Source organism: Pleurodeles waltl, chromosome 9 (genome assembly GCF_031143425.1).
Source record: "Pleurodeles waltl isolate 20211129_DDA chromosome 9, aPleWal1.hap1.20221129, whole genome shotgun sequence".
NCBI lineage: Eukaryota > Metazoa > Chordata > Amphibia > Caudata > Salamandridae > Pleurodeles > Pleurodeles waltl.
This window is the reverse complement of record NC_090448.1, coordinates 1,051,914,296-1,051,935,709: the sequence shown is the minus strand read 5'-3', so window position 1 is coordinate 1,051,935,709 and position 21,414 is coordinate 1,051,914,296. Positions and strand designations below refer to the sequence as shown.

Genomic DNA, 21,414 nt, shown 5'->3' with positions numbered 1-21,414 from the left:
TTTATTATGCTAGTCCCACCAAGGCCTGAAATATCTATAAATGATGAACCTCAAAAACTGGTGAAAGATTTACACCAAATGACAAAAGGCACACTTTCTGGGTATAAGTCTAGCTTTCTGACTTTCAGGAATTGAGGTTGTAAAGCTGTCCAAAACTCCTACTGGATATTGCACGGGGAATAAGTGTTTTGGGAAAAATCACGCCCACCCACCCCAAAGCACACAACTTCTTCTACAGACCCCATCTGACAGATCACTCAGAAACTTTCCAGAAATTAATTGAGTTGGATGAACCTTTAATTTATTATTTTTTGTTTGTGAAATCTTTGTGACGATTTGAATACAGCATCAAAGATATTAGCAAAACAAAACATTTACCATGGAAACTGGCGGTCACCAGTAGGTAGTTATAGTTATAACCAAGTTTCCATAAGAAAAGTGTTTTTTTGACTTGCCTATATCTTTGGCATCACTTGACAAATCTTCAAAAAAAAATTCCCAAGGAAGTGCCCCAGATATTCCTTTTGCACATGGAATGCTTCGGGGTGATCCGTCAAGCAGGGGCTGGGGAAAAAGTATGAGGGGGTAAAAAGAACAAGTTACTTACCTTCTGTAACACTTTCTGGTGGATACAGTTATCTACCTGTGGATTCCTCACCTTCTGAATACTCCCAATTCACCAGAATTCAACAGAAATCTTTTCTTTCCAGCACTCCACGTCGACGAGGACGTCACAATGGAAGGGTTCCGCATGCGACTCGGTATGATGTCATCGGAGCCATTAAAAGTCCTCGCCAGCGTGCGGACATCAGTTTCACTCATTTTTTTGCAATTCCTTTGAGGCAAATGGGTGAATACCGATATCCTAAACACAACATGTGCGAACTCAATACAAGAATTTATATACACATCCATATAAATATACGTTCTGTGTATAGAACGTGCCAGAAATCCATATTATATACAATATATGCAAACAATTTAATTCTTGGCATAACCAGACAGGCAACGGAGTAAGAGTAAGAAACTTGTTCTTCTGATGGACACATCTACTGTGGATTTCTCACCTTTTGAATAGAGTCCCAAAGCCATCCCGCATTCGGAGGTGGGTGCCTGTCTGGCTATACCAAGAAATCTTGCAGCAATAAGTGGGCAAAATGGTCGTCCCCTCCTCATTTCTGAGTCCAAGCAGTTATGCTTTGCAAAAGTGTGGAGGGAAGCCCAAGTTGCTGCTTTGTAAGTATCTACAACAGGTAGACCTCTAGCCAAGGCTGAAGTAGTAGACTTTGTTGTGGTAGAATATGCTCTAATGCCCTCAGGAGGATCCTTCTTTGCCAGTGCATAACATATTTTAATGCAAAGAATGACCTACCTTGATAGCTTTCTTTTGTGAATGGCTTTGCCCTTCATCTTGCCCTCATAGCCAACAAAGAGCTGATTGTCTGTTTAAAACTCTCTCATGCTGTCTACATAGAAGCTCAAAGCTCTCTTTGGATCCAGACGGTGCAGGCTTTCCTCCTCCTTAGAGGAATGCAGAGGAGGGTAAAAGGAAGGAAGGGTGATGGACTGCCCTAAGCGAAAAGGAGTCACCACCTTTGGCAGGAAAGCCACCTCAGTTCTAAAAACCACCTTGTCAGCATGGAAAGTGGTAAACGGGGGGTTTACACTTAGAGCTTGCAGCTCACTAACACACCTAGCTGATGTGATCTCTGTAAAAAAAAAAAACGTTCTAAACATAAGAAGCCTCAACAGGCAACTATGTAATGGTTCAAACGGTATACACATCAGGTACGTTAAGAGTGAATTTAAATCCCACTGAGGCATTATAAATGGAGTGGGAGAAAACCTATTAGTCAAACCCGTGTAAGAAAGTACCCTCTTTTTGGCGTTGTTACCCCCACTTTTTGCCTGCTGTAAGTGTGTTTTGACTGTGTTCACTGGGATCCTGCTAACCAGGACCCTAGTGACTGTGCTTTCTCCCACTAAATTAGCTTGCACCTGACTAGTCCACCCCACATTTGGCATACTGATGCCTCCATGTAAGTCCCTAGTATATGGTACCTGGGTACCGGGGCACTAGGGGTTCCCCAAGGGCTGCAGCATGTATTGTGCCACCCATGGGAGCCCATGCACAATGTGTTTGCAAGCCTGCCATTGCAACCTGTGTGAAAAGGTACATTCCCTTCCTTCCCTTTCACTACAGGTCACTGCAAATCACCCCTATGGCAGGCACTCCTAGCCCAGAGGGCAGGGTGCAAGCACCTGTGTGTGAGGGCACCCCTGCACGAGCAGAGGTGTCCCCACGAACTCCAGCTCCATTTTTCTGATCTTTGTGAGTGCGGGGAAAGCCATTTCACCAGTGTATTGGACACAGGTCACTACGTCCAGCTACATAACGTTAACACCGAACCTGGGCATGTTTGGTATCAAACATGTCAGAATCATACCCCCAATACAGTATTGGTTGCATGATTACATGCACTCTGGGGGCTCCTTAGGGGACCACAGCTTTGCTCCTACTAGTTTGCCGTGTTTTCTCAGCTAGCCCGCACTGCTGCCACCCCTACAGACAGGTTTCTACCCTCCTGCTGCTTGACCAGCTCAAGCCCAGGAAGGCAGAACAAAGGATTTCCTTTGGGAGTGGGAGGCAACCCTCTCTCCCTTTGGAAATAGGTGTCCTCTGAGAGCAGCAAGTCTTCAGTCTGCACTAGAAGCAAGAAAGTATCTCCCTTGGAGTGAAGTAGTCACTACACTGCACCTGAAGGCACCAACTGCATCGTCGACCAGCTGTGTGGATCCTCTCTCCTCCAACTCTGCGTGGATCCTGCAACACGGGTGGTGGTCTGGAGTGGTCTGCTCTACCAGCTGTCCAACTTTGGAGGTGGTGAGTCTTTGCCTCCTCTTGCAGGTCAGTACCCCTGTGCACAGTGACTCTTGCAGCTACCAAGATCTGTTGGCTCTTCTTCCAAGGGATCTTCAGGCTTTGTGCAGCCCCAGTCTCCAGCACTCTTCCCAGCAAAGCACAGTCTCCTGCCCGGTGCTCCAGCGACTCCTCTCTAAGTGTGCTGAGTGGGCCTCACTGCAACCTTTGTGCCTGCTACCTGTGAGGTGCCTGTGGGGGCTGCATCCTTGACTTTTGGCTCTCCACACAGCTGAGGGTCGCCTGACACTCCCCTCCATGGGTGGAGTCCTCCCAGACATTCCTTGTCCCCAGCAGCTCTGCAACTCTTGCCTTTGCTAAGGCTTGAGGGTTGTTTTGCCACACCACTGACTGACTGCAACTCTTCTTTCGACGTGGGACATTGACTGCATCACTTCTGGAACTCTTCTCCTGCTCCTGTGCTGCATAGCAGACTCCTGGTCTTCACCGTCAATCTGGTCCTGCATCTCCAAAAAGGGTGGGTAGTGGCTACCCCAACTCTGCAGCTGGAACAGACTTGGTCCGTTCATTTGTAAGTCCTCTTCTGTCAGGATCCATCTTCTGTTTCTTCCAGAGTTGCTTGGGTCTTGCACAGTCCCTTTACCAAGTTTACCAGTGGGTTTGGGGAAAAACTAGGTACTTACCTCTTCTTTCCTGGTCGCTGTGGGGGAACCTGGTAATTACCTTTTGGGGTTTCTAGTTCCTCCAGAGCTCCTCTACAGATTCCACTTCCTTGGGTGGGGAACAGACTCTAGCATTCCACTTACTTAGTATATGGTTTGGTCTTGTCTAGGGTCTCCACTGCATTCTGCTATTTCACTGTTTTCTATTGCTTTCTATGCCAACTCATAAATTCTAATGTGTATTTAATAGTGTGTTTACTCACCTGCGAATAAAGTATTGCCTATACAGTATTATAGTATCTGTGTTACTATAAGAAAATACCTTTATTTTTGTAACACTGTGTGGTTCTTTCATGTGTGTAAGTGCTATGTGACCATAGTGGTATTGCATAAGCTTTGCATCTCTCCTAGATAAGTCTTGGCTGCTCATCCACAGCTACCTCTAGAGAGCCTGGCTTCCTAGACACTCCCTACACTTCACTGATAGTTGATACCTAGACCTGGTATAAGGTGATAACACCATAGGTGCTCACGACACACCAGGTCAGCTTCCCACAACCCTTACGAAACCTTAGAACTATTGGGGACTTAAATAAAGAAGGTTGAGTGAGACTGAGCGGACGGCACAGCGAGAGGTGAAGGAGGTCTGTGTACCACAGCCTTCTTAGCCAATCCAAGGCTATTTATATGACTTGGGCCCGGTCTTGGCGAATTTTCCTCAGAACCCAAGGAATCAAGGGTATGGGAGGAAACGCATAAAGCAGCTGGTTGCTCCAGATCAACTGAAATGTGTACCCCAATGCTCCCTGCAGTACGCATTCTCATGATTGGCAAACAGGTCTATCTGAGGCATTCTCCATAACTGGAAGATGTGAAGAACTACCCCCAGATGGAGACGCCACTTAATGGACTGAAACGTGCCAGCTGAGACTGTCCGCGTGTATGTTGAGAACTCCAGCCAAATGGTTTGCTACTACGCAAATCTAATGGTCTTGAGCCAAGGACCAGAGTCGTAGAGCCTCTCTGCCGAGAAGATACACCCTGACTCCTCCCTGCTTGTTGATGTACCACATCACGGTAGTGTTGTCTGTCAAGACTTGTACCGACTGACGGCAAATGAAAGGGAGGAAGGCCTTGAGAGTCTGACGTATCCCCCACAATTCCAACAGATTGATATGAAACATCTGTTCTTCTGGGGACCAAAGACCCTTGATCTCCAGATCCCCTAGATGTGCTCCCCACCCTAGAATGGAAGCATCCGTTATGACTGGTCACTAGAGGCGGATGACAAAACGACCTACCTTGAGATAGGTCGTCATCAAACTCCACCATCGAAGATCCACTGCAGTGTCTCTGGATACTTTTATTGACTCGTTGAGATCTCTGTTGTGTTGAATTCACTACTTGCGGAGGCACCACTTGAGAGTCCTCATGTGCCAGTATGAGCGATGGACCAACGGAATATAGGAAGCAATATTAGGACTGGAACAACCGCTCCATTCTGTAACATTGGAATCAAAGCCTCAATGTCCTGAACCCTCTGAGGAGGAGGGTAGGCATGATTCAATGTTGTTTCCAGTACTGCCCCTATGACCAGGAGGCGCTGAGAGGGCTCCAGGTGAGACTTAGACACGTTTCACGAAAAGCCCAGGTTGAATAACAGGGTTGTCACCTATAAATGATGCAGAACCAACTCTGGCGACTTTACTTTGATCAGCCAATCGTCCAAGTAAGGGAATACAGATATTCCCCTTCTTCTGAGATGCGCTGCAACAACTGTCTTCACCTTTGTGAAGACTTGCAGTGCAGAAGTAAGACCAAAAGGAAGGACCGCAAACTGATAGTGCTGTGTCGCTACCATGAACTGGAGATACTTCCTGTTCTGCTGCATAATGGGGCTATGAAAAAACGAGTCATGAAAGTCGATAGAATCCATCCAGTCTTTCTTGTCCAGTGCAAGAAGCACCTGAGCTACGGTCAGCATTTTAAATTTTTCCTTTTAAAGGAGCCAATTCAAAATCCTCAGGTCCAGGATGGGACTCAACCAACCATCTTTCTTGGAGATCAGGAAAAATCTTGCATAACATCCCTGACCCTTTTTCTGCTCAGGAACCAACTCGACTGCACCCTTTAAAAGCAGATTTTGCAACTCCTGCTGAAGCAACATCAAACAAATCCTCTGAACAACAAGTTGGCTGGGGAGGGAAAGGAGGGGGAAACTCCCGAAAGGGAAGGGCATACATATTTCCTACAATGCTTAACACCCAAGAGTCTGATGTTATTGACTTCCACTCTTGCAGAAAATGAATGAACCCTCCCTCCCAACCACTATGGGCAACACGTGTTGCTGAAAGGGTAGAGAACTAGGGCTGCTTTCATGAAAGGTTCCCAGCGGAGAAAGAAGTGGAGGAGGAGGAAGGTTGCTGGGCGGCACCACACTGCCCAAGTCTCCCCAGACCTCTGTAAGAGCTACAGTGGGGGTTGGCAGACTGATGAACTGGAACTGCTGCCTCCCACAAAAGGGTGGGGGGGGGTATGCAAACCCCATAAACCTACAGAAAGGTCTGTAGGTCGAAGAGAGTGACTGAAGACCTAAAGACTTAGCTGTGGCCTTACTTTCCTTGAACCTTTCCATGGCTGAGTCAGCCTTATCTCCAAACAAAATGGACCAGTCAAAAGGGAGATACATCACGGTGGACTGTACAACAGGGGAGAACTTCGATCACCTAAGCCATGCATGCCTGCTGCTATCCACCGATGTACCCATGGCTCTGGCAACAGAGTCCGCAGTGTTCAGGCCAGATTGGATGACCTGCTTAGCCTCTGCCTGACTATCCTGCAGCAGATCCTTAAAATGTTGCTGCACATCTTGCTGCAGCTTGGGAACCACCTCCTTTGCTGAGTCCATCGGTGCATGGATATACCTGCCCGAAACACATGTAGCATTAACCAATTTCGAAACCATGCTACATGATGAAAAGACCTTCTTGGCAGATTGTTCCATGCATTTCAATTTCCTATCTGCAGGTGTCATAGGGAAGGAACTAGGAGCGATTTTAGAAGAACAAGAAGCCTTGACTACCACACTTTCAGGTGTCGGATGCTGACTAAGGAATTACGGGTCACTTGCCACAGCCCTATAACGTCTGGTAACTACTTTGGAAACAGCTGGAGTAAACACAGGCTTCCGCCACTCACCCAGAACCAGCTCTGACAAAGCCCTGTTAAACGGCAGCAAAGGTTCCGATGTAGCAGAGGAGTGGAGAACCTCACTTAGGATGTTTGACTTCAGCTCTGATGTGGGCAATTCCAAACTGCCGTCAGCCTTCCTGATCAGATCATGATAAGTACTAACTTCCGGAGGCAGAATACTCCCAGGTGATAGCTCTCACTCAGGAGAAGTGACCAGTCCGATTGCCACCTCAATACCCTCAAAGCCATGAGAATGTAAAAGGATTGCTCCTTCCTCTAAATCTTTTGCTGCTCCAAATATAGATTGCTCTACCAAGAGTCTGAAGGCCTCTCTCCTAGATTTGAATCTTAATCTTTTTATTTTAATCTAGACTACAATTGCGGCGTGGATAAAGAGTGCGCCGACGTCGAAGATATTTGTTGCAGCACCGGTGAAGCCGGCTCTGGGATTTTACTCCAGGTAGGAGTTGAGTGACTCATTGCAGGACAAGTATTATCTGAAGTCAGTATCTGTGCCTGCAGCACAGTCATCCCCAAAGGTGATGAAGCCGTGAGCAAAAAAGGCATAAAGAGAGCCTGTTTATGCAGCACTGGAAAGCCAAAACTAAAGGCCAAAGTACCAATGGGGCCTGCAGGCGCACCAGTGGGGTCATCATCCTGTTAAAAATGCTGAAAATAGCATTTAAAAAGGCAGATGGATACGCCCCAGGAGTCAAAAAGGCCGGGTATTCTTGTTGAGGCTTGACCTCACTTGACTCTCGTTCCTCAATCTCCTGTTCTGGTGGAGTAACAGGAGAGAACTGTGCTGCAGGACTTGTGAGCAATGCTGAGTTCTCAACCGGCGCCAGTGACATCTCTGGCAACTTCGGTTGTGGAGGAGAAAGAGTGGCGCTGAGACTTGGAAGCCGGTGACCAAGACCTCGGGCTAGCATCTCTGGAAGTGCAACGCTGAGAGCTGCGGCTACGCCACTTCTTATGTGATCTCGAAGATCTACGGGAAGATGACTAAAAAGCTCCCTCTACACAGTGCAACACCTGGAGAGGTAGAAAAAATGTAAGCGTCGACGGCGCGGAAAAAAGAGAACGCGGCCTCCTGCGTTTTTTTTTTTTTTTAATAAGCTCCCCAGTAGGCTAGGTCCAGGGGGCTTATATTTGCCCATGTACCACCAACCCCCTGGGTTTTTTTTTCCCATGTTAAATGTGCCCGGTGCTTGACTGGAATTGTGTGTGGGGGGGCTGCATGGCCCCTCACAGCCCCTGGGACTGCCACTTCCCTAGGGCTTGATTTTAATTCAATGTGGGGGGCGTCCCTGGGGACCACCACTTCCCAGGGCCAAATTCCTAGGTTGGGGAGGAGCCATATAGGGCCCTGGGAACGGTCACCTCTCAGCGCCGGCTCCTGCTACGTCACGGGGTGCCCACCCCGGGACATAGCTGTCTGCTCCGACTTGGCAGCAGCTTTGACAGCTGCCACCAAGTCAGCACAAATACTCTGCTCACAGCGAGGGAGAGCTGTCAAACAGCTCTCCCTCGCTGTAAGCGGAGTTTTCCTCGGTCTCCCTGCCTGCGGAGGGAGCTGTTGGAGGGGTGGGGGTTTGCATGTCCTTCCTACTCCCAAAAGAAAAAAGAAAAAAAAAAAAAGAATGCAGGGGTCCCTGGGTCGATGGTTGCCCCAGGGGGTCCAATTAGAAGGCTGGGCTGGGCCGGGGGGTGATAAGGTCTACAGAGCCGAAATCAGCCAAAGTGGGCCCCCCCACCCCCTAAATAAAAATAAAAATGTTTAGAAGGCGGGGCCCTGGGGAATCAGATGGGGAAGGAGGGCTGTAGGAAGCTGGCTTTGTATATACTAACTCAAAGTGAGAGATAGTATGCACAGAGTCCAGGGCTCCCCTTAGAGGTTGATAGTGGCACTAATAGATTATACTAATGCTCTGTTTGTGGTAGTGTGGTCGAGCAGTTAGACTTATCAGAGGGCACTGTTAAGCATTTGTTGTACACACACAGGCAATAAATGAGAACACACACTCCAGGGCCAATAGGTTTTTATATAGAAAAATATTATTTTCTTAATTTATTTTAGAACCACAAGATTCAGAATTCAAGTAAGGTACTTGGCAAAGGTAAATGTAGAACTTTGAATGAAAACAGTCATGTACACAGTTTAGCATAAAATGGCAAAAAGCTATTTTAAAAGTGAATACTGCAAAAATCAACAGTTCCTGGGGGAGATAAGTACAAGTTAGTTTAGCAGGTAAGTAAAGCACTTACAAGTTCAGTCTCCGGGGCGTAGGCAGCCCACCGTTGGGGTTTCAAGTTAATCCCAAACACCCAGCACCAGCAACACAGGGCTGGTCAGGTACAAGATCAAAGAGGGGCCCAAATAACATAGGCGCTTATGGAGACTAGGGGTGCTCCAGTTCCAGTCTGCTAGAAGTCCCTGCGCCCTGGGGGAGCAGACCAGGGAGGATTTGTAGAGCACTGGGGGGGGTCCCAAGTAGGCACACAAAGTACACCCTCAGTGGCACAGGGGCGGCCGGGTGCAGTGGGCAAACAAGGTGTCAGGTTTGTAATAGGAATCAATGGAGAGACCTGGGGGTCACTCAGATGATGCAGGTAGGGCACGGGGGCTTCTCGGGCCAGCCACTGACTGGGCAAAGGTGAAGGCAGCCTGCTGGTTAGTACTGCACCAGTGGTTGGTTCTTCACGGGCCTGGGGGCTGCGGGTGCAGGGCTTCTTCCAGGCGTCAGGTTTATTTTCACTGGGCAGTCGCGGTCAGGGGGGTCCTCGAGATTCCCTCTGCAGGCGGAGTCGTGGGGGTGCAGAGAGGTTGGCTCAGAGTGGACATGTCGTCGGAGTGGTCTGGGGGTCCTCTCTGCGGCATTGGTTTCTCTGGACACAGGCCATGGGTGTCGGGTGCAGAGTGGTGGGGACTGACGCATTTGGAGTGAGGTGAGAGTCCCTTTAAAGATGGTTTCTTCTTTGTTGCTTGAGACAGGCCCGCTGTCAACCGGAGTTTCTTGGTCCTTTGGAGTTGCAGGGCAGTCCTCTGAGTCGGCAGAGGTCACTGGACCTGCTGGAGCGTTGCTGCTGCAAGTTCTTTGAATCAGGAGACAGTCCGGTAGGGCTGGGATCAAAACAGTTGTCGTCTCCTCCTTCTCTGCAGGGTTTTCAGGTCACCATTCCTTCTTCTTGTTAGGTCATCAGGAATCTGGAATCCTGGGTTCAGGGTCGCCCTGAAATACTAAATTTAGGGGGTGTGTTAGGGTTACAGGGCAGTAGTCAAGTGCTACTGTCCTTGAGGGTGGCTACACCCTCTTTGCGCGCCCTACCTTTGGGGAGGGGAGCACATCCCTATCCCTAACTGGACTAAATCCTCCAAAGCAAGATGGAGGATTTTCCAAGGAGGGGGTCACAGTTCAGCTCTGGTCACCTTAGGGATGGACCTGGCTGAGGGGGTGACTCCTTGTTTTTCTCATTATCTACCCGGACTTGACGCCAAAAGTGGGGGCTCTGTCCAGGGGCGGGCATCTCCACTAGCTGGAGTGCCCTGGGGCATTGTAACACGAAGCCTGACCCTCTGAGGCTCACTGCTAGGTGTTACAGTTCCTGCAGGGGAAGGTGTGAAGCAAATCCACCCAATGCAGGCTTTGTTTCTGGCCTCAGAGAACACAAAGGCTCTCACCCCTGAAGGGGGCGGGGGGGTGCAGAAACTCGTCTCTCAGTAGCAGGCTGGCACAGACCAGTCAGTCCTGCACTGAAGAATTGGGTAAAATACAGGGGGCATCTGAGTGCATTTATTAATAAATCCAACACTGGCACCAATGTGGGTTTATTATTCTGAGAAGTTTGATACAACACTTCCCAGTATTCAGTGTAGTCATTATGGAACTGTGGAGTTCGTTTTGACAAACTCCCAGACCATATACTTAATATGGCCACACTGTACTTACAATGTCTAAGAATGTACTTAGACACTGTAGGGGCATATTGCTCATGCAGCTATGCCCTCTCCTGTGGTATAGTGCATCCTGTCTTAGGAATTTAAGGCCTGCTAGAGGGGTGACTTACCTATGCCATAGGCAGTGTTTTGAGTGCATGCCACCCTGAGGGAGATGCCATGTTGACTTTGCCTTTTTCTCCCCACCAACACACACAATCTTGCATGACAGTGTGCATGTGTTAGGTGAGGGGTCCCTTAGGGTGACACAACAAATGCTGCAGCCCTTAGGGACCTTCCCTGGTCACAGGGCCCTTGGTACCACTGGTACCGTTTACAAGGGACTCATCTGTGTGCCAGGGGTGTGCCAATTGTGGAAACAATGGTACATTTTTAGTGAAAGAACACTGGTGCTGGGGCCTGGTTAGCAGGGTCCCAGCACACCCTCAGTCAAGTCAGCATCAATATCACGCAAAAAGTGGGGGGTAACTGCAACAAGGAGCCATTTTCCTTTAAGGGCCATTGGGACCTGCGGCCAACTCTGGCTGAGCATGGTCAAAGTCCATGCGCAGAGTGGACTTCAGTGGTTAGAGGGGGTTGGCTGTAGGGCATAGCTCATAGGTGGTTGGATTAACGTATAGTAAAGAAAATTACTTTACATTAAAAAAAACATAGAAATTCACTGAAAAAAAAACCAAAGGTTACATGGACGTTATAGCTAGGCTCACTTTTAAACATACAAAACCACAAAAATTCACATGACAGAGTTACCTTACGTAACTATTACTTGTGCCCTAATGTATCTATAACTCAGTACTGCTAAGTACCCCACAAATTACGGCACTCATTACATCTTTGATAACATCATTGATAATATCGATGTAATATTTGCAGTAAATTTTTTGACAAAACAACTGTGCAAGCCAGGGGCACGATTTATAGTTTACCTTATGGCACGAGCTATAGTTACTTAAGATAACTCTTAGGGCACGAAATATAGTTACTTGAGATAACTAACAGGTGAATTTCTATGGTTTTGTATGTTTAAAATGTGATCCTAACTATAACGTCCCTGTGCCTTAAGCTTGTGTGTGTGTGTGTGTGTGTGTGTATGCATATTAAATGATAAACTCATGATTTTTGTTTTAGCTAACTAAATACTGGTAGCTGAGGGTTACAAAATGAATGTGAGGCATAGGGCTGATTATTTACACATTTTAGCTTCATCTGCAAATTACCTGGACAACATGAAAAACAGAATGTTTTATTTCACAAACTTTCTAACATATGATCAAATATTAAACAACACTTTCTAAATGCACCTTGTTATTCTAAAAATCTACTTGATTTTAGCTCACTATTTCATATTTCAATATTTTGCATACAATAATTCCAGTGAGGTAAGAAAATGTTCAATTATTGCAAAACACTCACGGTTAGAAGTCTTTCTGCTGTTGGTCTCTTCTTCGGATTTTTCGTTAATGTGACTTTGACAAAATTATGAAACGTTGCTGACCTTTAAAATAATTTTTAAAATAGTGTAAAACATTGTAATTTGGTGGGTTAAGCAGATCACATGTCTGTGCAGAGGAATTACTTGCTGCACCACAAAGGGGTCATTAGTAAATACTCAAATTGCTCCAGTCTAAAGCAGTAAGAATTACTCCAGGTAAAATGAACTTCATGAAAAATTAAAACCAAATCTAAAAATTCACAAAATAAAAAACTGTATTCGTAAAAGATTTTAGGGCATTCCCATATTCCTGTTAGGAAAGGTAAAAGGAGTGCCCCTACAGACATATTTCGATTTTGCAAACAGTCCCAATGTCAGTATCTAAAAAGAATGATTCCTATGTCAGTATCTGTAAAGAAAATCCCCAGGTCTGAATGCTTCCTGAATGACCAATACGTGTTATGCCATCTTAGCCGCAGAGGTCAAGCTCGAATGATTTCACCATGAATTGATTTTCAGCATTTTAAAATTCAGAAATTCTCGTAATAAACACTTATTGTAAGAATATATTTTTCATATATAAAATGTAACATCACTGGTGATGTTTTTCGGCACAAAATAAAACTAGAAATTCTAAGCACACAATGAGATGTAACATTTTAGGTTATGTCTTAACAGGTCAAACCCGATAGGAACAAGATCAAACACTGCTAGCGCAGGAACGGGATACTTCAGGGTGTCTGTGCTAAAATAAGACAGAGATCCAAACAAGTGAGGCTAGCTCCTAAACTCAGTTAAGTCATAAGGGTTGTTCCACATGAATCTAGATTCTTCTGTTTATCCGTGTAATGCTGTGAATGAAGCCTCCTCATTTAACATTTAACTGAGGTAAAAAATTGGTTTATAGGAAATGAAGAGATACTCTGAGCTTCAACAGATGAAAGGGCAGGAGTGCCATGTGTGCCCGAAATTACCAACAAGAGCTTTTTGAAGGAATATGGGATGACGTTTAGCAACTGCATGAGTAATGCATTTCCTCTGGTGCTTATCAAGTCTTTCTTTCATAAATCCTTACTTTTAGCCCTTATATGCTGGCTTGTGTTCCGCCTCTGGCAAAGGTATTTTTATTTTCCTTTTGATTCACAAATGATTGTTAGATTTAAGAAATGATAAGTATGGTAATTGTCTAAATTGATAAACCTACTATTCAAAAAAATTATCCAGTACCAAAGAGTTACTCCAATACCTCTCAAATGTCTATCTAAATAAAAAAAATATTCATGGAGTTTCTTTCATTAGACCAGTTATAGTACAGGTAGAGGAACAAAACCAAGGTGAAGGTACAAAAACAAAAAGTACAGTACAGAAAATGTTCCTATAGTTGAGCTAGTACTAAGTAATTTTGCTTTTATCACAGCATGGTAATTGACTCACCATTTTGCCTTTTCCTTCAGTTTTGGAGGTTGAAAATAACTTTTAGACATTAAAAACAGAGCTCTAAAAGGGAAAGAGACAAATATTAATTTTTGAAATAGCTATTTCAGAGACTAACGCATGAAATACACAACGTTCAAAATTGTGCAAGAGAATGTGATGCATTCTTTCAAAACAAATATAGGATCCATATCTCGAAAATGCATAATCCACTGGAAAAGGTTTACATGCCTTATGCATGCCAGGAATTTGCAGAATACTAACCTCATTGGATGAAGATCAAACATTGGTGGCTGAAGCTCAGCAAGCTCAATTGCTGTGATCCCGACTGCCCATATATCACACAGTTGGTTGTAACCACCATTCTTTTCCACTGCTGCCACTTCTGGTGCCATCCTAAAATGTAAAACAACACTCCATCATACATGAAATCACTGAATATACATTAACACACTATTATTATATTTCTGGATAAAAGAGTTATAACTGTCTTGCAATATTTAAGTGCAGTGTTAAACTGAGTATCACCAAGTTATCTCTAGGAAAACACCCTACTGGAAAAATAGTTTGAATAATGTCCAGAAATCATACACACTACGTGAAGTAGGAGGCTGCTCACATCTGTGATAATGGTTAAAAATGACAATTGTACTCAGATCTGATTAATTTTTAACCCTGCATAAAAATCTGGAATCCTGTCACCAACAGAAAACAAACTATCCAGAATGGGAATACTTCCTGACAGATTTTCAGTATTGCAAGCGACGTGTAGTACCAGCTCCTTCCTTCTACTCTCTAGAAGTAGATGCAATTGTGGTTCAGAAGGTGAAGAGTCCTCAAATGCCCTCCTTAGGAAATCTAAAAACGCTCAACTGATTTAACTCCACCTGTCCTCATAAACCACTCAAAGGTATAAATTTATTATCGAGATTGCAGGTCTACCAGCAAACATTGGTTTGCAATTCAGGAATGCATCCTACATACAGGGAGTGCAGAATTACTAGGCAAGTTGTATTTTTGAGGATTAATTTTATTATTGAACAACAACCATGTTCTCAATGAACCCAAAAAACTCATTAACATCAAAGCTGAATATTTTTGGAAGTAGTTTTTAGTTTGTTTTTAGTTTTAGCTATGTTAGGGGGATATCTGTGTGTGCAGGTAACTATTACTGTGCATAATTATTAGGCAACTTAACAAAAAACAAATATATACCCATTTCAATTATTTATTATTACCAGTGAAACCAATATAACATCTCAACATTCACAAATATACATTTCTGACATTCAAAAACAAAACAAAAACAAATCAGTGACCAATATAGCCACCTTTCTTTGCAAGGACACTCAAAAGCCTGCCATCCATGGATTCTGTCAGTGTTTTGATCTGTTCACCATCAATATTGCGTGCAGCAGCAACCACAGCCTCCCAGACACTGTTCAGAGAGGTGTACTGTTTTCCCTCCTTGTAAATCTCACATTTGATGATGGACCACAGGTTCTCAATGGGGTTCAGATCAGGTGAACAAGGAGGCCATGTCATTAGATTTCCTTCTTTTATACCCTTTCTTGCCAGCCACGCTGTGGAGTACTTGGACGCGTGTGATGGAGCATTGTCCTGCATGAAAATCATGTTTTTCTTGAAGGATGCAGACTTCTTCCTGTACCACTGCTTGAAGAAGGTGTCTTCCAGGAACTGGCAGTAGGACTGGGAGTTGAGCTTGACTCCATCCTCAACCCGAAAAGGCCCCACAAGCTCATCTTTGATGATACCAGCCCAAACCAGTACTCCACCTCCACCTTGCTGGCGTCTGAGTCGGACTGGAGCTCTCTGCCCTTTACCAATCCAGCCACGGGCCCATCCATCTGGCCCATCAAGACTCACTCTCATTTCATCAGTCCATAAAACCTTAGAAAAATCAGTCTTGAGATATTTCTTGGCCCAGTCTTGTGTGTCTTGTTCAGTGGTGGTCGTCTTTCAGCCTTTCTTACCTTGGCCATGTCTCTGAGTATTGCACACCTTGTGCTTTTGGGCACTCCAGTGATGTTGCAGCTCTGAAATATGGCCAAACTGGTGGCAAGTGGCATCGTGGCAGCTGCACGCTTGACTTTTCTCAGTTCATGGGCAGTTATTTTGCGCCTTGGTTTTTCCACACGCTTCTTGCGACCCTGTTGACTATTTTGAATGAAACGCTTGATTGTTCGATGATCACGCTTCAGAAGCTTTGCAATTTTAAGAGTGCTGCATCCCTCTGCAAGATCTCACTATTTTTGACTTTTCTGAGCCTGTCAAGTCCTTCTTTTGACCCATTTTGCCAAAGGAAAGGAAGTTGCCTAATAATTATGCACACCTGATATAGGGTGTTGATGTCATTAGACCACACCCCTTCTCATTACAGAGATGCACATCACCTAATATACTTAATTGGTAGTAGGCTTTCGAGCCTATACAGCTTGGAGTAAGACAACATGCATAAAGAGGATGATGTGGTCAAAATACTCATTTGCCTAATAATTCTGCACTCCCTGTAAAGACAGCAGTATCTTTATGATTACCTAAGGCTATTAAAGAATTCCAGGCCTGCTGTGGAAGGCATCAATTCAGAGCTTGTTCTTGGTCATGACTGACCACCAAGTCGGCAGTGTGTCGCTGCATTAAAAAATGTCAGACCGTTACCATACCCACAGTATGAAACCACCACTTAATTTGGAAATACTTGTGGCAAAATGTATGGCCTTACTTAACTGCACTGTCACTTTCCTCACCACTTACTGCCACCCAGCTTACAATAAATCCTTGTCTCATCAATTTTCTGGCTTAGCCTCCTGTCTTGTCATCTTGTCTTGCTTCTTGTTCAACATGGCCTGGACCTTTGGATGTAAAATCATCAGCAACTCTTTCACAGGATTTAATTGGTTCCTCTCAAGCCTTGTATCCCTTTCTCTGATGGATGATGTGTGTATTTGCATTGAAGGACACATGATGAACCTGATTTTTACTCTTTAGAAAACATGTTGTTTAACATGAGGAACACTGCAATTGCACTCATGAGGTCAACGTTGGCCAGCTTTCTGAGGTTTTTTAAATAGCCATTCAATACAATGTGGGTTCATTCCACACCAGAGAGGTGTTATGTTATCAGAAGCAGATCAGCATCACAACTAATAGAAGGACGCAAAATATGCAAAAATGCAAGCAGACAGCCTATACTACAAAGAAGAATGGAGGATTGTAAAGTATACATTCTCTGTCCAACAAATTGGAAAAATAACTGATGTGCGTTTTAAAGACCCATCCTACAGGAAGGCACAAGAACGTGTCAAAAGTGATTTCTTTTAATTCCTTTTCTTACTATAAATTTACATTTATTATTGTATCTTTTCTGGGGTGGCTTTTTTAAATGAAGAAAGCTACCCTGACCTCATCCTGCATATTTAGAAGAAAAACTGTAAGGAAATGATATTGCTTGCTTCAGTTCTCCCTCCTGTTAAATGCGATATGATGAGGCTGGATAGCTTTAAAAGAATGGGGTTTTAAATAGAATTTCAAATGTTTCCAAGCTCATGCTTTTAAAACTACAGAGAGGTGCCTATTCTCTTCCTGATACAAGGGCTGGAGAGGGCTGGCCCTCTTAATTATACAGGAAAAGAAGGGGGTTTTAGCATAGTCCCTACAAAGGATAGCCGCCCCAGCATGCAGGTAGAAATGAGAGGATTTTTTCACTTCTTAATATTCTTTAACGATAACAACTGCTGCGTGCATTATACTGCAATAGTAACGCCATAAAAGAGACAGTAATTCAGGTCTTACCAATATGGGGTACCAATAAATGATTTTCTTTTTGCAATAGTAGCAGTTATTTTTGCTGCTACACCGAAATCAGCTGTAGGAACAAAAGAGATGAATTATAAAGATTTTATTTGCACAAAGCAATTCTAAAACCACACCACTAGTGCTTAAGACAAATGTAATTACTTCAATATGATTTACAAATAAATTCACAGTATGCGCCTTGAATGTTTTAATGATATACATCATGACTATTGGCTAATTTGCTGTTTTAATTTATAGTGGATTGCCCCATTATCCAGATGAGATTCCAGGGAGAAATTATGGATGCAACAATAACATTTAAACATTGAGTTACATTTTCAAATTGCTGCAAAAGGTACTTAGATCATCACAGTATATTTTTTCAAGCAGAACATAACTATCTGAAACACCCGCAAACACAGTGAAACTGTCCAGCCTAAAATATCTCATCACATGCGCCTCCAGCATTTACTGCTGAATTTGACTTTCAGTGGCGTTCAGGTAGCTAGTGTAAGTACAGTGGGATAATGGTGCGCTGCCACAAGTCAGATAAGGCAGTTTCTTCTCACAGATCCCAAAGTATACTTCGCCTCCATCATTCAACAATAGAGATACATAATAGGGCCAAACATGCTCATCACCTTTTGAAAGTTTTATTTAATGGCATTTCTGTGTAACACGGCAATGGGACGGGTAGTAAATTATTGACACTAAATCAGTTTAAATCAGAACCGTTGGCTGTCCGAAACTGTAATGCGACATCCAACATGTCTAGCCACATCCTTTATATCCCAATCTCCAACTGGAGAACATGAACTTGGCGACTCTGATAGAACATCCTTTCCTTATCTTGAGCATTACCAAAATCTACTGCTCTGGTACTTGACTATGTCAGTGGCATGCATCTGTCTCAGCCTAGCTGATGAGAAGATTGTAATTAGTGAATGCTGCAGCAAGTGAAGCCTTTTTCACACCAAGAAAGGCATTACACAACACTTCAAAAGGGAAGGTTACATCCCTGTTATAAAAAGGAAGTTACGTTGGACAGCCCGCAGCACTCCCATTTCCAAAATCTTCATATACCACCCCTCCAATGACCTGCAGATCATTCACGATGTCAGCAGCAAGCAGTTGCACTGCGATCTATTCCGGACATGTGACATACTCTGAAATCAGGGCAAACTCAACTGTACAACAAATACTCAAAACCACAAAAACTAGACATATTTTAGTTACTTACCCAACTTTACATCACCATGGTCCGTAAGAAGAATGTTCGCACCCTAAAGGCAAGTGGGAATATTTTAACAAACGTCCATGGAAAGAGGAACATACATTTCTAATCAATACATGTTGCTACCATTTTCATCTCGAAACAAGACACAAGCAAGAGGAGCATCATACAATTTCTCTTGACGTATAATCTTGTGTAGAGATTGTTACATTTCGAACTGTCTTCCAAGATATTTGCATCTGCCATAGTTTGTGCATCACATTTCAACTGCAACTTTACAGTGTTGAAAAACTCCTGGAATGGAGGCATTGCCATGAAGGAGAATGATCCAGTTGTGAACAGCAAACCATGCTTTGGCTTATCCAGTCCAATCAGACCTGCACACATGGGGGGGAAAACAAAGTGTTTACTGTAAGACATGATACTATTGGCCATGAGTTGAAAGCACTTAAATGGTGCATGTTACCATGACACATCTTAACATGTAAAGGGCAATTTGCTCATAGATGGACGAGATCACTCATCAGGCAGAGGAGAGAAAAACAATGTGGCAAGGTATAGCTGAGGGCTCATGAACAAAGGCAGGCAAGAAAGGTGGAAGAGATATCATACTGACGACATGGCGGGTGCAATGCTCAGAACTTGCCCTTTCTTGGAAGAATTTGTGCTATCAGTCAAAAGGAAACATTAATTACACTCGACAATGGTTATTCAGTGGGAGCATCCGGGGCAAACCACTATGCGTGCAAATTTTGCCCACAGTCTGAAAGAGTCCTAGATTGTTTGCTCTTCTTTTTGCCTTATTTTCTAAATGGATTTTGTATCCTAGATAGCAACATGGCTCTAGAATGTGAGGATAAATTTAGCTCCCGTGAGAATAGGGACTGCCATTATGCAGAGGTTTAACAGACCCTTAAAGGTTTGCATTTTTGCAGCATATATGTACCTTAATCACTGCTAAAAGCTGAAAAGAATACCCAGTTATAGTCCCACCATGTGACTCGAAAAGCCTACTATCCCTCTAGAAGCCACCAAGAAGAAAAGGATGAAGAATCCACCATCTCACCAAACAAGCTTTTGAAGGCTGTTTGCCACATTTTCCAATCTGCTCTATTATTATAGTCTACAATGAGCAGGGGCACCGACTCAATGAGAGCCCTTCCAATATCTACCAAAAGACACTTATCCAAATTGATCACCTTTGTGCTTCTTTGTGGAATGAGCCCTGTGGTTAATCGGCTTAAGCCTAGGATACTTTTTGGTAAAAAGAGAATACAAAGGGGAACAGCCCAGGTAAACATGGCTTGCTTACAAAAAAGCCTGAATAACTGCTCCATAAACAAGGAGAAGTCTAGAGGCTCTGAAATATTTTACCCTGTTAAGATAGCACAATGCATGCATAACACAAAAAAGATGTGGTTGTGCGGTAAGCTTATAAAACAAAGGAGAGCAGACTATCATTTTTTTTTAAACTACAGAGACCACTTGTGGCAGAGTATACAGATCTAATTAACCACCAAGAAAATAAAACAGTGTATTTAAAAGTTTTATTGCTTAACCGTCAAGCTGATGGGCAGACAGGAAACCGGAAACTTAAATATCAAAAGAAGGGATTTAAATTGCATCCATGAATGACACAAAATATTTCCAATTCAATTGGTGAGAAACAGATTATGTTCCCATAATAGGGGAGATTAATTTACTAGAGGTAACTTTGGGTTCAATTAAGCATGGACAAGAGGTTTTTTCTGTAAATAAGGGACTGTACAACAGCCCTGCCTTATGAAATAAGTGAAAGGTAATGAGCTAAGGCCTCTTCCTGTTTAGTGAATAGATCAAACATTATGGAAACTCAACAACCTGTTGCATTCAGGAAACCAGGTCACAGAGTGGTCTGTTGGCTTTTAAAACAGAAATAGCCTGAACATCAAACTTGTCTTGCTTATGCTGATGTTATGAGAATCTTAGTGCCTTTCAGAATTACGAGCTGACAGGTCATCTTGCTGATCCTTCACCAGGTTATTGCACCAAGCCACAAACCTGTCCCAACAGCAGACGTACATAGTCTTTTTTTGATGGAAACCTGGCTGCTAGAATGACTTTGCAAACTTCTGAAGAGAGGTCAAAAACTGTTAGCTGCCACCGCTCAATCTCCAAACATAAAGGCAGTGGGTGTGGAAGTGCAGGTGCAAAACCCGCCTTGATACTGCAACAGAAGATCCTCCCGAAGAGGCAGCCTGATATGAGGGATGATGCTCATGCTCAATAGTTCTGGATAATATAATCTGTGCTCAATCTGGAGCCACAAGGAGGACTTGGGCCAGGTCATTCCTTTTCTGGTTGGCAACTGTAGACTGTAGTAGTATTGACAAGAAGGCATAGAGGCGGCCTGAGTTCCACCTGAGTCGAAATAACCCTCCAAGCGAGAGGAGTCTTGAAAACTCTAGCACAAAGCAGTGCTGATATTGCACGTTCTCAGCAGTGGCAAACAGATCTAATCAAAGTTCTCCCCAGTTGTGGAAGAGACCTTGCACTTACTCCGGATGGTAATGCCGTCCGTGAGGCATCAATGGAAGTTTGTTCACCCTGTGTTCAGGTGTTGTATGACCAGCGAGATATCCTCACATTCAAGCCATGTTCAGAGATGCAGAGCCTCTTGATACTGGGGCCCTGTCCCCACTCTGCCCGGTCTGTTGCAATACCACATAGCGTGGTATTGTCCGAGAACATTTAAACCATACTTTGCTTGATGAAAGGAAGAAAAGCTTTCAATGTCAGGTGAATCATTTTTAACTCCAACAGGTT

At 44.1% G+C, this 21,414-nt stretch overlaps 1 protein-coding gene across 1 annotated transcript in view; it reads right to left on the bottom strand.

Annotated features, from left to right (window-relative positions):
* MAP4K5 (mitogen-activated protein kinase kinase kinase kinase 5) overlaps positions 1-21,414 on the bottom strand; it is a 604,667-nt gene that overhangs the window by 414,800 nt on the left and 168,453 nt on the right. Inside the window, exons 7-11 of the mRNA XM_069208688.1 lie at positions 18,616-18,658; positions 17,373-17,445; positions 13,824-13,955; positions 13,560-13,622; positions 12,107-12,188 (exon numbers count right to left, since the gene is read on the bottom strand). Coding sequence (XP_069064789.1) covers positions 12,107-12,188; positions 13,560-13,622; positions 13,824-13,955; positions 17,373-17,445; positions 18,616-18,658 — 393 coding nt within the window. The remainder of the gene's footprint in view (positions 1-12,106; positions 12,189-13,559; positions 13,623-13,823; positions 13,956-17,372; positions 17,446-18,615; positions 18,659-21,414) is intronic.